General features: G+C 43.8%; 1 protein-coding gene across 1 annotated transcript in view; it reads right to left on the bottom strand.

The window, feature by feature from the left end:
* The window catches only part of LOC142429645 (solute carrier family 5 member 4-like), a 39,137-nt gene extending 24,515 nt beyond the window's left edge, over positions 1-14,622 (bottom strand). Inside the window, exons 1-5 of the mRNA XM_075534671.1 lie at positions 14,473-14,622; positions 10,251-10,322; positions 8,485-8,589; positions 6,331-6,390; positions 940-1,044 (exon numbers count right to left, since the gene is read on the bottom strand). Of these exons, the coding sequence (XP_075390786.1) occupies positions 940-1,044; positions 6,331-6,390; positions 8,485-8,589; positions 10,251-10,322; positions 14,473-14,622 (492 nt within the window). The remainder of the gene's footprint in view (positions 1-939; positions 1,045-6,330; positions 6,391-8,484; positions 8,590-10,250; positions 10,323-14,472) is intronic.
* Positions 14,623-15,449: the final 827 nt, after the last annotated feature.

Below are 15,449 nucleotides of genomic sequence, written 5' to 3'. Positions count from 1 at the left end.
CACCTTTTGGCTCTATATGGAGGACCAACCATTTAGTCGAAACTGGACAGGGCCAGAAGATAGCTACCAAACCCCAGTCGCTGTCCTCCAGACTCTTCCATTTAAAGAAAGAGACCACTACACAGGCAATTTCCACGCAGTGTGATAGGTGACACTGAATCAGCCATCAAAGGACATGGACGACTAAGCATCTAAGCTGACACCTACTGACAAGTGTGATTTTTGCACAGGGTACTGCAGTGAATAGGCCAGGATAGGCTCTACATGTCAAGTTCACAGTGAAATGGAGATAGCAAATTCTCAGGCAGTAAGCACATAACGGATAAACTACAAAGACAACAGAATGGATTAATGGTATAGAGACTGATAGGACCAGTTGGCAATGGCTTCCCTGAGAGGTGGTATTTGAGTCAGGCAGGCCCACGTGAGAGAATAATGGACGGAGAGGACAAAGCTAATGTACAGGGCTGAGTATGCTGTGTTTGAGAGGCAGTAGGAAAGGCAGTGCAGCTAGGTGCTAGGGATTGATGGGCAGGGAATGAAGTGATAAAGCCAGAGAGGTGGCCAATTAGAGCAGGCTAACCTTTAAAGTCATAGAGAGGAAGTTTGGGTTTTCATGTAAAGGTGGTGGGAACTCTTGGCTTGTTTTAAGCCTGGAAGTGAGGGTGATACGATGTGGATGACCTCAGGGGTCAAGGAAGGTACCTGCCATCTAGCCTCAAGAAGGAGAGAAGAAACTGTCTTTCATTCTTTGAAAAGGATGCTTCAGCTAATTGTTTTCTCTTCTGCATAGATAGCAGAGGCCAACTAGTCACTCCTGGGTCCCAGGGTTGAACGGCTGGTGTAAATTTAGCCTAGTTCTATCTACTGAGTGTTTTCTTTCTTTCTCTTTCCCCCCAACCCCCACCCCCTACTTGGGCTGGGTTTGACATAACTCACTGAGATCCTATTGAAAGCATAGAGGCATAGAGTTAGAATCGAGAAGAAAATCTGGATCCTGCAGCTACCAAACCTCTTCTTCAAATATTCTGACACCGTCACTACCTGTAGAAGCAACGAGAGAAGTAACTGTCACTCAATGACCACCAGGAGGGGCAGGCCCACAGGGATAAGCCAGGCTGACAAAGTGCTGATTGTCACAGACTCAGTTGTTGGGGTCAACAGTCCCTTGAAGGTGAGCAGGCAAGGCCCAGGAATACCAGGGACAGGGCCACCGATCCTAACTGCATGGCATGTGCTAAGGTGGGAGATATCAAAAAGCAGAAAGAATACCACTGGCTCCAGGAAGTATGGAGTCTAGCTTCTTGTGCAATCTTTGGGACAACCCCCCCCCCCCCAAGCTCTTCGAAAATCAAGCTTAATGATGACAAATCACTTTCGTGAAACAGGGCAAAATCACTTTCTACAAACACAGGAAATGCTCAAGATAGATAAGACTTGACTTCACAGTCCCCCCAGGGGGTCCTAGTACCCCACTGCTGTTCATTTCTGTTACTGTCATGTCAGGCTGCACAGGGAACAAGCCCTCTTGGGTCACTACAGTCCTGGCCCCAGTACAGTACAGTGGCCCACAGCTGGTGAATGCTTAGTGGTTGAATGGATAGTGTGTGGCCTTCTGACCTGAATATGCTCGTTTGCTCTTGCTCACTTGCCCAATTTTCACTTCTAACTCAAACTCTATCTGCTCCATGAAGACTCACCTGGCGTGGGGGGCTGCCTAGAAGCCCTCTTCTGTCTTCTAACCCTCCTCCCCCCCACATATCTTTTAGTGTCGTTCTTAATTCCAGAAGACCGTGTAGGGTTCACTTTCTCAGTTAGGTTCTCAGCTTCACAGGCTGCCTTACACTTACTAATTAATTTAAATAATGAGTAAAATGTGCCCTGGCGAGGACCTGGAAAGTAGTGAGAGCAAGGTAGGCACATGCGGTCACCCCCTCCTGCACAACCAACCCTGCCAGACCAGTGTCCGAGCAGGTGCTAAGGAGACATGAGTGCTCAAACACCGGGCAATGCATTTCTCCAAGGTATCCTGAGACTGAGCAGGGACACACACACACACACACACACACACACACACACACACCAGTTGATGAAATCCAATTGCTTCCTTTATGGTTTGGGCTTCTTTCCTGTAGAGGCCATTGAACTCAATAATCTAGGTTCAACTATTCTGGCGAATTCATTTCATCAGAATCCTACATTGTGTAGCCCTTTGTTTTGGGCTAGGTTTCCAAGATTTATCTATGTTGCAGTATATCTCAGTACCATGGTCCTTTTTTATGGCCCTGATGGTATAGTGAATTAAGCACAGAGCTGCTAACACAAGGTTGGTGGTTCCAACCCATCTGCAGCTCCACAGGAGATAGAAGGGGCTCTCTCCTTTCATAGAAATTTGTAGTGCCAGAAATTCCAAGGACAGGTGCTACTCTGTCCCCACAGGGTCAATATGAGTCAGAACAGATTCCCAGGTAGTGGGTTGGTTGGACACCACTTACTTTGATCCATTCATTGGCTGATGGATATTTGGATTTGTTTCCATCTTAGCCATTGGGAGTAGTGCTGCTGTGAACCCCTGTATACACATTTTACATCAACATTTACTTTCAGGTATATATATATATACCTAGGAATGGAACTGCTAGGTCATGTTGCAATTGCTGAGGAGTTGCTAACTGTCCACTAAAGTGGCTCCACTTTACATTGCCACCAGCAATGCATGAAGGTTCCAACTTCTGCATATTCTTGCCAACCCCACATTCTCAGATTGCTTTCTCCCCATCCTAATGGGTATGAGGTGGTTTCTCATTGTGCTTCTTTCATTTTTTTAGCATTTTATTAGGGACTCATACAACTCTTATCACAATCCATACATATACATATATCAATTGTATAAAGCACATCTGTACATTCTTTGCCCTCATCATTTTCAAAGCATTTGCTCTCCACTTAAGCCCTTTGTATCAAGTCCTACTTTTTCCCTTCCCCCCTCCTCCCCCTCCCTCATGAGCCCTTGATAATTTATAAATTATTATTTTGTTATATCTTGTCCTATCCAGCACCTCCCTTCACCCCCTTTTCTGTTGTCCACCCCCCAGGGAGGAGGTCACATGTAGATCCTTGTAATCTGTTCCCTCTTTCCAACCCACTCACCCTCTACCCTCCCAGTATTGCCCCTCACAACCCTGGTCCTGAAGGTATCATCCACCCTGGATTCCCTGTGCCTCCAGCTCCTATCTGCACCAGTGTACATCCTCTGCTCTATCCAGACTTGCAAGGTAGAATTCGGATCATGGTAGTGGGTGGGGGGGGGAAGGAAGCATTTAGGAACTGGAAGAAAGCGACGTAGCACTGATGAAAAGACAACTTTCCTCCAGTGCTTCTGACTTTCAATTACCTCATGTGGTAGTTACATAATTTCATGTCAACTTGAAGATATATAATAGTGTAGGGGTGGTGTTCAATCTGTCAATCATGTCACAACCTGAGGGTGCCTCCTTGTGGGCATGGCTTTCTTGTAACAAGAGTCCTGGGAAACCACACACACCCACTCCCCGACTTCACCTTCCTGCTGATGAGCCATGCTGAGAGACCTGCCAGAGCCCTGTGATGTTTCCACTGCCACTGGATTCACAGGACTTTGAACCCACCAACCTGTGATCTTCCTACATCCTGAATGCATCCTTGCATGCGTCTCTGTGAGTCTGAAGAGGGATTTATGGAGTAGTATCAGACTTATAGACTTGATCCGGACTAGGCTGGGAGATTTGCTTGATATAGAATTACTTCTTGATATACAGTTCTCTCTTCCACACATATGAGTGTCACTAAATTTGTTTCTCTAGTCAACCCTGCCTAACATATCTAGTGAATAACTGAACATCTTTTCAGGTGGTTGTTGGTATATCTTCATTTTCAAGATTGTTTTAGCTATTTGGTGGGGGAGTTCTCTTGAAATTCCATACTAGGCTCAGTTTTCCCACCACTGCTAAAAAGGCAGTTGGGATTTCAACAGGGATTTCATTGCATCTGCAGATCATTTTCATGGTGAGTACTGTCATCTTAATATTAAAGCTTTAAGCCCAAGAGTGTCGGATGTTTTTCCATTTATCTGAACCATTTAAAATTTCTTTCAGCACTGTTTTGTAATTTTCCATGTACAAGTCTCAAACCCACTTGGCTAAACTTATTTTACAATTTCTGATGCCATTGTAGATCAAACGATTTCTTAATTTGCTTTCATGGTTCACAGCTAGTATCCTGAGATACCACTGATTTTGCAAAAACAGTTTTATTGACACATAATTCCAACCTATTGGAAAGAGTCACTACCGTCAACTTTAGGATGTTTCATTTTCCTTGTACTTGTTGCTGTTAGTTAGCTCCCGATATCCCACCAATCTCCCTCACCATGCCCCTGGGAAACTATCGATCCAGTTGCTGTCTCTATTTGATTTACCAATCCTGGAATTCATATACAGGAAAATATACAAAATTATAGCCAAAATAAATAAATTAATAAACACCCTAACAACGACAGCATAAAACAAAGGGGAAAAAACCTCAACTGAAAGTAAAGCAGAGAATATTAAAAACTGGAACAAATATACATGGTATCAAAAGCGAGCTCAAATGATAAGGTGTCACATTTTAGCCTAATCACAACTGCAGTAACCCACCCCACAGTGCACTCTGTCTGGTAACAAGGTCACTCCAAAGCCTGGTCCATATTCAGAGAGGATTCCCTGGAGGCTTACTCCACATCGAAGACCCTGCAAATGGGTTGTGGGCTTTCACCGTCATCCAGAGCAGTCTATAAACTGGGCTATTCAGAATTTAAGCTTTAATACCGTTCCCGCCTCTGGATTTGGATTTTGTTATTCACAATCCTTGTGCCATCTTGTATTTGGCAAATTTGTTGCATTCATCTGATAGTTGTTGTTTTTTTTAATTAGCCTGGTTATTTTTAACAATCTCACTGACCTACAATCCACGTGTCATATGTTTCAATAGTCCAACAACACTCATAAGAGTTGTGGGACCATCCCCACAATCAGTTCCAAGACATTTCTTTTTCCTTGTATTTGGGGTTAGCTCCCTATCTCCCACCAGCTTCCTTGATGTGACTTCTACTTAAGCATGGTCTGTCTATCTGTTGTTGGCATTAGATGCCATTGACTAAGTTCCAACTCACAGTGAGCCTATGTACAACAGAATGAAAATGAACCCTTTCATTCCAAGGGCCATGGGAAGAGTGCGTACAAAGAACTTGTCAGCAAGGGAAAATATTGTATTAAAATATGTGTGTGTGTGTATATACATATATAAACACACATTTTTTTCTCCTTCTGTCCCTCTCCTACCCAAAGGCATATGTACATCAGCTAGTGTTTCTGTTTGTAGTTTCAGCTTCCAGGTGCTGCTGTTTAACATGGCCCTCTGGTGGTTTCTCTGCACCTGTGTAGTTTGGCAATCAACCAAAGACATGCCCACACTTTGAGCGCAGAGTTGGTGAATAGCTCTCTGTTGGCTCTCTTGTGTCTAGGATTCCCCAACTAAATTGCCAGTAGTTCTCCCAAACCTCAGTTTTGAACACAGGAACCTCACAAAGGCAAGGCTTCTGGTTTCCACCACTTAGCATGGGCTGTCAATGCACTCAGTGAAGGGTATGGTAACTTCACAAATCTCACCAGGGGCAGTTCTTTCTTTCCAGTGCAGAAACCTCTGGTTTGGGCTCGCTTTCGCCCAGACTCCCTGAAGTCTCATGCACATATGTGTACATGAGGGATCATGCACATATTTGGATTTTACATATCTTGTTTTAAAATCCTCCCTACCTCAAGAACACAAAGACATTCCGGACTCTCTCAAAAAAGTCAGCTTTTTGCTCCCCTATGCACATCTTAGAAATGGCTTGGCATGTTTCTCAAAGGCCCTGCTTGGATTTTGTTTGGCATTGAGTCCCACGTACGCACCAATTGTTGAAGAATTAACATCGTCAGGATATTGAATTTTCTCATCGTTAACATTTATTTCCAAACCAAATTTACTACCATGGAGTCAATTGCAACTTATTTTTCAATACAAATTTTAACTCTTTTCCCTAACAGGCTTAAGAGGTAGAATGTTGAGGAAGGGACAGAAAAAAACCAAATACATAATTACTACATGTGCTTAGTCAAGGCAAGCAAATGTACTTCAGGAATTTCTCAGGATTCAGAAAGGGTCTAAAGGGCCCAAAGTCTGAGAAGTTTAACTTGTCATGCAGGCTGGTTTTTAGGACACGTGTTGGGTCTGTAAGACAATATAGTGCAGAGACTAGAGAATACTCACCCCAGCCTTAACGTAAATGGGAACAAATACCCAACCGACAACAAAGAGCAGAAGTACAGCCTGAAACCAAGAACAACAACAATGAAATCAGTGTCTCGTCTAGGTCAATACATTACATGAGATATAAACTAAGGTACCTTCCGTTTTGAGCTCAATAAACATCACTACAAATAAAAGTCCCAAGCATTTTAACAAACTTAGCCATAATGGGCACACGAACCTTATCTAAAAGAGGAGGCATTCTTCATTTGAGGGGGTTACTTGAGTCATTTTTTAAAACCAAGATATTGAACACAATGGATTAGCACCATGGCTTCAACAATGAACTCAAATACAGCAACAACTCTGCCAGTGACATAGGACCAGGCAAGGTTTCACCTGTTACACCAAGGTTGACATCAACTCAATGGCATCTCATGACACCATTCATTTTTGTATCTATTGTTTGCTTGTTTTTAGATATAAATGAAGGTGATTTATAATAAAACTTAAAAGACAGATCAAACACTTAAAAAAGGGGAGGAGGGATCAAAAGTCTTTCAGGGAAAAGGGAGAATAAATAATATCAAAATTTCACCGTAACTAAAATTCAATAACTTTACCGTATTCAATAAATAACTAAAGATAGTGCGGGTCTTGCTTACAAAGAAATGGGGTGGGGGTTGTATACGTGAAGAAGAAAAGATGCAAGGGAATGAAATATTGGGGCGGGCAGTGTAGGAAGTCTGGAATTGTCTCTGTTCTAAGTATTCTTCACTTTGTGAAGGCAAGAAGAAAGATGAAACTCAATAAGCATGGAGTCTTCTCATACAAGACCACACAGATGAAGGAATTTCAAAAACTGTGGAAGAATTCCATTATCTTCTAACTCCATTTTTTATAAACATTCTTAAGATGTGTCAGGTGTATAAGAGGGAGTACCCCCAAAAAGGTTGTTTTTGTTTTCAAAGCTATGTATTTAATTTTAATTTTTTTCTCTTGCTCTTTCTTAAATAAGACAACCTTATCACCTTCAAAGTATGTTCCATGATACTTAATACATTGGTCAAACCTGCTATTCCATTCTTGGAAATATTTTTCAAACTCATGTTTGGATGACTGAAATCACCTCCCTAATTTTTTCTTTACCTTTTCTACACATCAAATCGCTGTCCTTTCTCATTCTTTTTCATTCACAGAAGCAAAAAGAAGTTGCACAGAGCAAGGTCAGGTGAGTAAGGTGTGTGGGAGGCACGCTGTTTTTTACCCCAAAATAGCGCACTGAGATGGCTGCGTGAGCAGGTGTATTGTCGTGGTGGCAAAACCAGTCCCCTGTCAGCCACAAATCAGGGCAGGGCTTTTTTTGTTAGGCAATTTTTTCAGAACCTCTAAATCAGTGGTTCTCAACCTGTGGGTCACAACCCCTTTGGGGCTGAGTGACCCTTTCACAGGGTCGTCCGATTCATAGCAGTAGGAAAAGGACAGTGTTGAAGTAGCAACAAAAATAATTTTATGGTTGGGGGGGTCACCACCACATGAGGAACTGTATTAAAGGGCCGCGGCTTGAGGAAGGTTGAGAACCACTGCTCTAAATAGAAAACTTGACCTGGTGGAACGAACTCCAAATGCCCTATTTGCGTGCCCCCTCATCTATTGCAAGAGGCCAACTGTATATGCACATACATGTAATTTAAGGTCAACACCATCTCTTCCCTTGCTGACAAGTTCTTTGTACACTCTCTTCCCTTGACCCTTGGAATGAAAATGGCCTCGTCTCCTCATCAATTTACTAAGGAGATAAGACCAGCACAATGCTGAGAAATCAACGATTTTCCCCTTTCTCCAATCATTTCTCAAGAAATCTTTACTATTTACCCAAAGCCAAAACAAAGTTTTATGCTTGTGAGTTTTATTTAGACCATATTAAAGCTGGAGGTTAAAAGCAAAATCCAAACTCACTGCCTTTAAGTCAACACTGACTCGGAGCGACCCATAGGACAGGGAGAACTGCCCCTGTGTGTTTCAGAGCCGGTCACTCTTTATGGGAATAAAAATCCCCATCTTTCTTTATTGGAGAGTTGGTAGTTTCGAACTACTGATCTTATGGTTAGCAGCCCACTACCCCACCAGGGCTCCTAAACTTGAGGTTAGTTTCTGCGAAAAGATATTACTTACATTCCACTCAAAGGACACAACAGCAATCCCTGACGATGCTCCCACCCCAGCCAGGCCCAAAATGTAGTTGCTGCTAACATTTGAAGCATAAAGAGAAGCACCCATCTGAAAAATCAAAGAATACATATCTGAGTTCTTATCTGTTTTTTTTCTTTTTAATGCACATTCATACTAAGTGTCTTAGTTTGCTAGTGCTGGTATAAGAAGATACCAACATGGGGGTGACTGTGAGGAACAGAAATTTATTTTCTCACAGTTAATTTCGGGTGGAGTCCTCCTTCATCCTTTTTAGTTTTCTAGAAGCTGCTGGAAATCCTTGGCATTCTTGGGGTTTTTAATGTATTTGTCTCATGTGTTCCTACCCATCCATGTTTGTGTGTGTTTCTCATCTGTCCCGTTGAGATGCCACATTCATTAGACAAAACAGCTAGAAGATAAACAAGAAGACAAAGAAACTAAATGACACTGAAAACCAGACCTATAGACCCACCAGACAAAAACAGACCAACACAGCACAAAATACATTCCAACCTAGTGCCTGTGGGTCATTCTCCAGGATAGGTTACTGTTACAAAACAGGCCTCTTTAGGTTCTAAAAACTTGAAATCACAAAAGATAGAATTGACCACAATAGAGCGAAACTAGAAACAAGAACAACAAAAATAACCGTAAGACACATCAACCTGTGGAAATTAAACAATGCTATTGAAAACGAAGAATGGGTCCGGAAAAAAATGAAGAGATTCACAAAATTCCTAGAGTCAAATGGAAACAAAAGCAGGCCACATCAAAACTTCTGGAAAACAGCCGAGGTGGTAGCCAGAGGGAAGCTTACAGCCACCAATGCCTCAGTGAAAAAAGAAGGTAGTTCTCAGATCCACAAGCTAACTTGGTAATACTAGAAGTGTTACGTCAGCCTACACGTACCAGCAGAAAGGGAAGAGCCGAAATAGATCCAAACCAGAAACAGAAAAATAGAGAGAAAAAAAAAACAAACCAGAAGGTAGTTCTTTGAAAAGATCACTTAGAAAATAGACAAAGCTTTAGTGAGACTGACCAAAAAGAGAGAAGCTATGCAAATAACTACAAATTACAAAACAAGAGGAAATTATAGTTGGCCGAGTAGAAATAAACATAATGATGACAGACTATTATAAACAACTCTTAAGGCAACAAACGGGATAACTAGATGAACTGGACAGTTTCTTAAATGGACACAAATGTACCGAAACTGGCCCAAGATAGTCTTAACAGACATAACAAGTGAAGAGGCCAAATCGGTATTCAAATGCCCTTGCTGCCCACAATCCTCCACGATGCTGGGCCGAATATCCATGTTGAAAGACTCTCTCACCTCACCTACCTGTCAAACCCTCAGTCTCTCGACCCCTGCTCAAGCAGTCCACCTCTGTAAGCTCTTCCCGGCCTTGCACTACGCCCACCTTGAAGCAACCCTGTGTTCCCTGCTGACCGGCCAGGGCACTATTTAACACAACTTATGTCTGACTACCATGCTAAACGTGCACTTCCGGAGGGCAGGGCGACCAATTTCACCTCTCACCCTGGACCCTAGAGCAGTGGCTTGTACACACTGGGTACCTGGCAAGTAGTAAATTAAAATGTGTTCAATAGAGACTTTCTATGATAAGACACGACTTAAGAGTTAAGAGAGAACTCTCATGATGCAACATTGCCAACTTCGTAACTCTGGGTCCTTTTGCATCTCAGACAGCTAAGTTCATGAACATGCAGAGCATAACACTCACCGACCACCATGAGAGCTTCCGGCCGGCCAGGAAGAAGTCTTGGACTGTCGAACGATTGCTTTTCAGCAGTATCTGAAAGAGAAGAGAAGATACCACCAAGTGCTCCAGAGACACCAGGCTGTCATTTGTGGGGACGTCATCATAAGCCACACAAATCCTCCACCGTGGGGGTGATTCTGACGCCTAGTGACACTCTAGCACAGAACACAACTGTCTCAAGAGGGTTTCCATGCTGTAAATCTTTACAGAAGCAGACCCCTTCATCTTGGTCCGGTGGAGGCTGGTGGATTCAAGTCGCCAATCTTCTCATTAGCTGTTCAATGCTGAACACCACGAGGACTCCTTATCAGATACCCCAAGCCAACGCTCCTCCCTTCTTTGTAGTAAGAAAAGTCCGTACATCCTGAGTTACAAGCTCCAAGCCTGCATGGCTCGAGACGGTACCTCTTCCAGTTAGAAGAACTCATGAGGTCAATGTATTCTTGTTAAATAATGTTATTTTATTTTCCCAGAGAGTTAACCAGTGACCTGCTCTCTGGGAAAGTCTGGGGGAGAAGTGGGTCAGGGACGGATCAGTCAGGGATGGCTCAATCTCTTCTTCCAGGAAAGCAGTCACAGTCCATTATGATGGCGCCCGCCAATGCATTCATGTCCCCTTGACTCCAAGTTCCTAACTCTGATTCCCAGACCCTCCAGTGGCCAAAGTCAAGACCTTGGGGATTTTTCTGGATTGTGTCAGATTAGCATGACCTCATCCATGTAGAAGGACATCAAGCTTGGCAAAGTAGAGGGTCAGCGAAGAAGAGGAAGACTCTTACTGAGATGCATTGACACCATGGCTGCAGTAGTGGGCTCAAACACAGCAACAATTGTGAGGATGGAGCAGGGCTGGGTGTTGTTTTGTTCTGTTTTAAGTAAAGTCATCGTGAGTTGAAGCGGGCTCAACGGCACCTGACAACACACCCACCCACTGCCGCCACCCATGGATTAGTTGGTCATACTGCAGGGACTTGTGTGTGAGGTACTTCAATGCTAGAAGCTATGCTAATGGTGTTTCATATAGCAGCAGGGCCACTTCCAATGAAACTTCCAGATTAGGATAGAAAGCCTGGAAAATCGATTCCTGAGAACCAGCCAGTGGAAACCCATGGGTCACAACAGAGCATGGACCACTTCAGTGCTAGAAGATGGTGCTGAGCAGGCAGTGTCCCTCTGCTATGTGTCAAGTGGCCATGAGTCAGAGCCAACCAACACCACCACCTGCGACAGGACCCCAGGATGAGCACAGCTTGACAGAAATGATTTCCCAGATAAGAGCTAACTTACTACCACTGCCTCGGCTATCAGCATTTTTACGGTGGGGCTGTTTACATCATAAAGTCTTAAACCAAAGAAGTAACTTTCCAAATCCAGTTGAGGAAATATATCTTGAGGGCATACTATGTGCACAGCCGACCTTTCCTATGGAAGACATCAACAATATTGGAGGGTGAGTGTGGGAATGAGTTTTTCAGTAGACTTAATTAAAAAAAAAGAATTTTTAGGTTTATGGGGGGGAAATGTGCACAAAATACAGAGACTTCCCACGCATCCCATCTGCCCTGCATATTGTGTTTCCAATGATTAATTCCTTGCCTCCCTGGAGTATGTTGGTTATAGCTGATGAGCCTGTAGTACCAACAGGCTATTACTAACTTAAGTCCATTGTTTACATTGGGGTCACTCTTTGGGTTGGGCAATCCTGTGGATTTCGACACATGCTTCATGTCATGTGCCCATCATTCTAGTATCATACAGAATAGTTTCATTGCTCTGAAGACAAACATTTAAAAAAATTTACAAAACAGTCTAAGAACAATTCACTCAGAGTAACCCACTTTCTCTTAAGAAAGAACCAGCAACAGGACAAATTAGGCACACGTGCTACCCAGACCCTCCTCCACTGCAATGACACAAGAAACCAAATAAAACAAATATGGATAGAAATCCTGGAACCCTGAGCATCAGAGGTAAGGATCAAGAACTAGATTGAATACTGACTAGGAGCATAAGCTGGGCAAAAGTGACGGGAGAGAAGACAGAACAGGGGAGGCAGATGGGTGAATTGTTAGCTGTCCCCGACACAGCCCAGCTATTCTGAACTTTGGCAGGCAGTATCCTGGTGGGTTCATGGACTGACGGTCAGCTCCGCTCACCCAGGAGAACCAGCACAAGTGTAAAGACCAGTGGCAGGCGACCAGAATGATACAATCCTCTTTGAGCCTCTCCTTGGTCACTACAACCTCTGAGTGAACAGAGGCATAAGCAGCTCTCACCCTCACCCACTCAGTCATTTTTGACACCTCCATTTCACAGTCCCCACTTCACCTAGAGCCAGAGTAGGTCTTTCTGGATTGGTGCACACCACCCCCGAGTCTGCAGGCACATGCTTTTCACTGTCTCAAAACCAGAACAGATGGGTGCCTTCCCCAGCCACACCTAGAAAGGCAAGGGCTTCTTCCAGAACCAGTGGAAATAAATGAAACAGGAAGGGGGAGAGAAAACTAATAGAAAGAAGCCACAAGACTAGTAATTGGTTCTTTTAAAAGATTAATAAAATCAACAGGCCGCTGGGAAATCAAATAAAGATGATGATGCAAACAGAAAAAATAAGAAATGAAATGAATGACATAACAGCAGAAAACCAAGGAAATAAGGATAATAACAATAGCATGAAGAACTATACTCCAACTAATTTGAGAACCTGGATGAAATGGGCAAATGTCTGTAAACACACTACGTACCTATACTAATACAGACTGGAGTTGAGATTTTGAACAGCCCCATCACAAAAAGAAAGTGAGCTGCTAGCGACCAGGCAAGTGATTCAAAGCCACTAGCTGCTCTATGGGAGAAAGATGAGGTTGTCTACTCTTGTAAAGATTTTAAACCTTGAAATCCAAGGGGGGGGGCATTCTACTCAGTCCTGTAGGGTCGATATGAGTTGGAATCAACTCAGTGGAAGTGAGTTTGCTTTCGGTTTTGAGCATCAAAGAAGAAATTGAACAAGTCATTGAAAAATTCCCAACAAGAAGAAAAAGTTCTGGCCCAAATGACATCACCAGTGATTTCTACCAAACATTCAGAGAAAAGCTGACATCCGTTCTACTCAAACTATTCAAGAACATCGAAAATGATTACTTTCAAATTCACCCTAAGGAACAAACCCGGCCCTGATACCAACACCAGGTAGAGATACTACTAAAAAAGAAAATAGGCCAATATCCTTCATGAACATAGACACAAAAATTCCCAACAAAATGCTAGCCAACAGAATACAACAAACTATCAAAAATAAGTAAATAAAATAGTACATCATGACGAGCTGGGATTCATACAGGAAAGTTCAACGTAGGAAAACAATCTAGATAATCCACCACATAAATAAAACAAAGGAAAAGAATCAAACGACCATAACGACTGATGCAGAAAAGGTGACTGTGAAAACATAAAAACACTCAACAACATGGAAATAGGAAGGACATTCCTCCACACAATTAAAAGCATATATACAAAACCAGTAGTCAAGAAACCAAAGACATATCGCAGTGGACAAACTTGTCACACAACTCCTCATCAAAGTGTTGAAGAGCAAGAGCACTTTGAGAACTAAGGCGTGCCCGAGTGACTAAGCCATGGTATTTTCAATCACCTCCTATGCAGGTGACAATGGCACAAGGAACACGGAAGACTGGAGAAGACCTGATGCATTTGAATTACAGTGTTGGCAAATATTGAAAGTACTGTGGACTACCAGAAGAACAAATGTCTTGGATGCGTGCCAGAATGCTCTTTATAAAGGAGGAGCGTGAGGCTTCTTCTCACCCACTTTAGGCATGTTGCCATGTGAGACCAGTCCCTGGAGAAAGGCATCATGCTGGGAGAAGTGGGAGGTCAAGGAACAAGAGAAGATGGAATGATGCAGTGGTCATAACAATGGGCTCAAACGGCACCATATTTTGCTATGAATAGGAACCAAGTGGGCTGGGGGGGGTTCGTTGGGGGACAAGGTGACACCAGTCCTCATGTCCCCACTGTATATGCCCTTGTATAGAAGGAGGACGTAAAACGCAGCTGGGTCTAGGCAGTGGAAAGGTATCCAAGGTGCTGAAAGTTGGGAAGAAAAGGGCTGGTTGTCCAGGTGGGTGACCTGGCCCACCCACCCCTGTGGGCTGGGACTCACCCACAGCCCCAAGACCAGGACGCCCAGAAAGTAGAAAATCAAGAGCACGAGGTCGAAGGCCTTTGGGTGGTATCCCTCCAAGCTCCAGTTGCCGATGATGCCATGCCAGGGGCTGTCCAAAGCAACGCGCCCAGAAGGTACAAGCAGCATGGCGGCCCTGCGGGAGAGAACGGCTTCCGCTTTGCTGGTGCGAGGCCGGAAGTGGGGGAGCACCTGAGGACTGCGCAGCCGCCACGGAGAATTATGGGTAGGGACGCAGTGCCTTCTGGGCTTTCCTGGCAGGATCTGTCCGCTGTTGGTTACCAGCCATTTCTTCGTGATTCACTGATTGAGCAATGAAGTAAAATCAAGTCTTGTCCGCTCGTCCAGACATAATGTTCTTCCTTTGTTGACTACAATCCCTTTATCCTAAACCAAGAAGCAGATACATTGCATTCGGTAATCTAATGATGTACCGTGTAATCTAGATCTCTTTCAAGTGTTGAAAAATAAAACGTGTTACTTTGCGGAGGAAAGGGCGCCTGACCCAAGCCCTGGTATTTTCAACAGCCTCATCGGCATGTGGAAGGTGGACGTTGAATTAAGAAGATGGAAGAAAATCCCATGTATTTGAATTGTGGTGCCGGAGAGAAATACTGAAAAGTACCATGGACTGCCAAAAGGCTGAAAAATCTTGGAAGACATACGGCCAGAGTGCACCTCACAGGCAAGGATTTATGAGACTTCCATCTTACGAAATCAGGACTTGTGATCAGGGGAGACCAGTCCCTGAAGAAGGGCATCATGCTTGCTAAAGCAGAGGGGCAGCAGAGAATAAGGCCCCGGCGAGATGGATTGACACACTGGTTGCCACAGTGGGCTCAGACAGAAGAACAATGGCAAGGATGGCAGCATCGGTCAGTGTAACCCACTGTTTTGCCTACGGTTGCTGTGGTGTGGAACCAACTCAGTGGCACCTGACACGGTAAGAACTGCAC

Source organism: Tenrec ecaudatus, chromosome 16 (genome assembly GCF_050624435.1).
Source record: "Tenrec ecaudatus isolate mTenEca1 chromosome 16, mTenEca1.hap1, whole genome shotgun sequence".
NCBI classification, from domain to species: Eukaryota; Metazoa; Chordata; class Mammalia; order Afrosoricida; family Tenrecidae; genus Tenrec; species Tenrec ecaudatus.
Note: the sequence above shows the minus strand (reverse complement) of the source record. Positions and strands in the feature narration are given on the sequence as shown.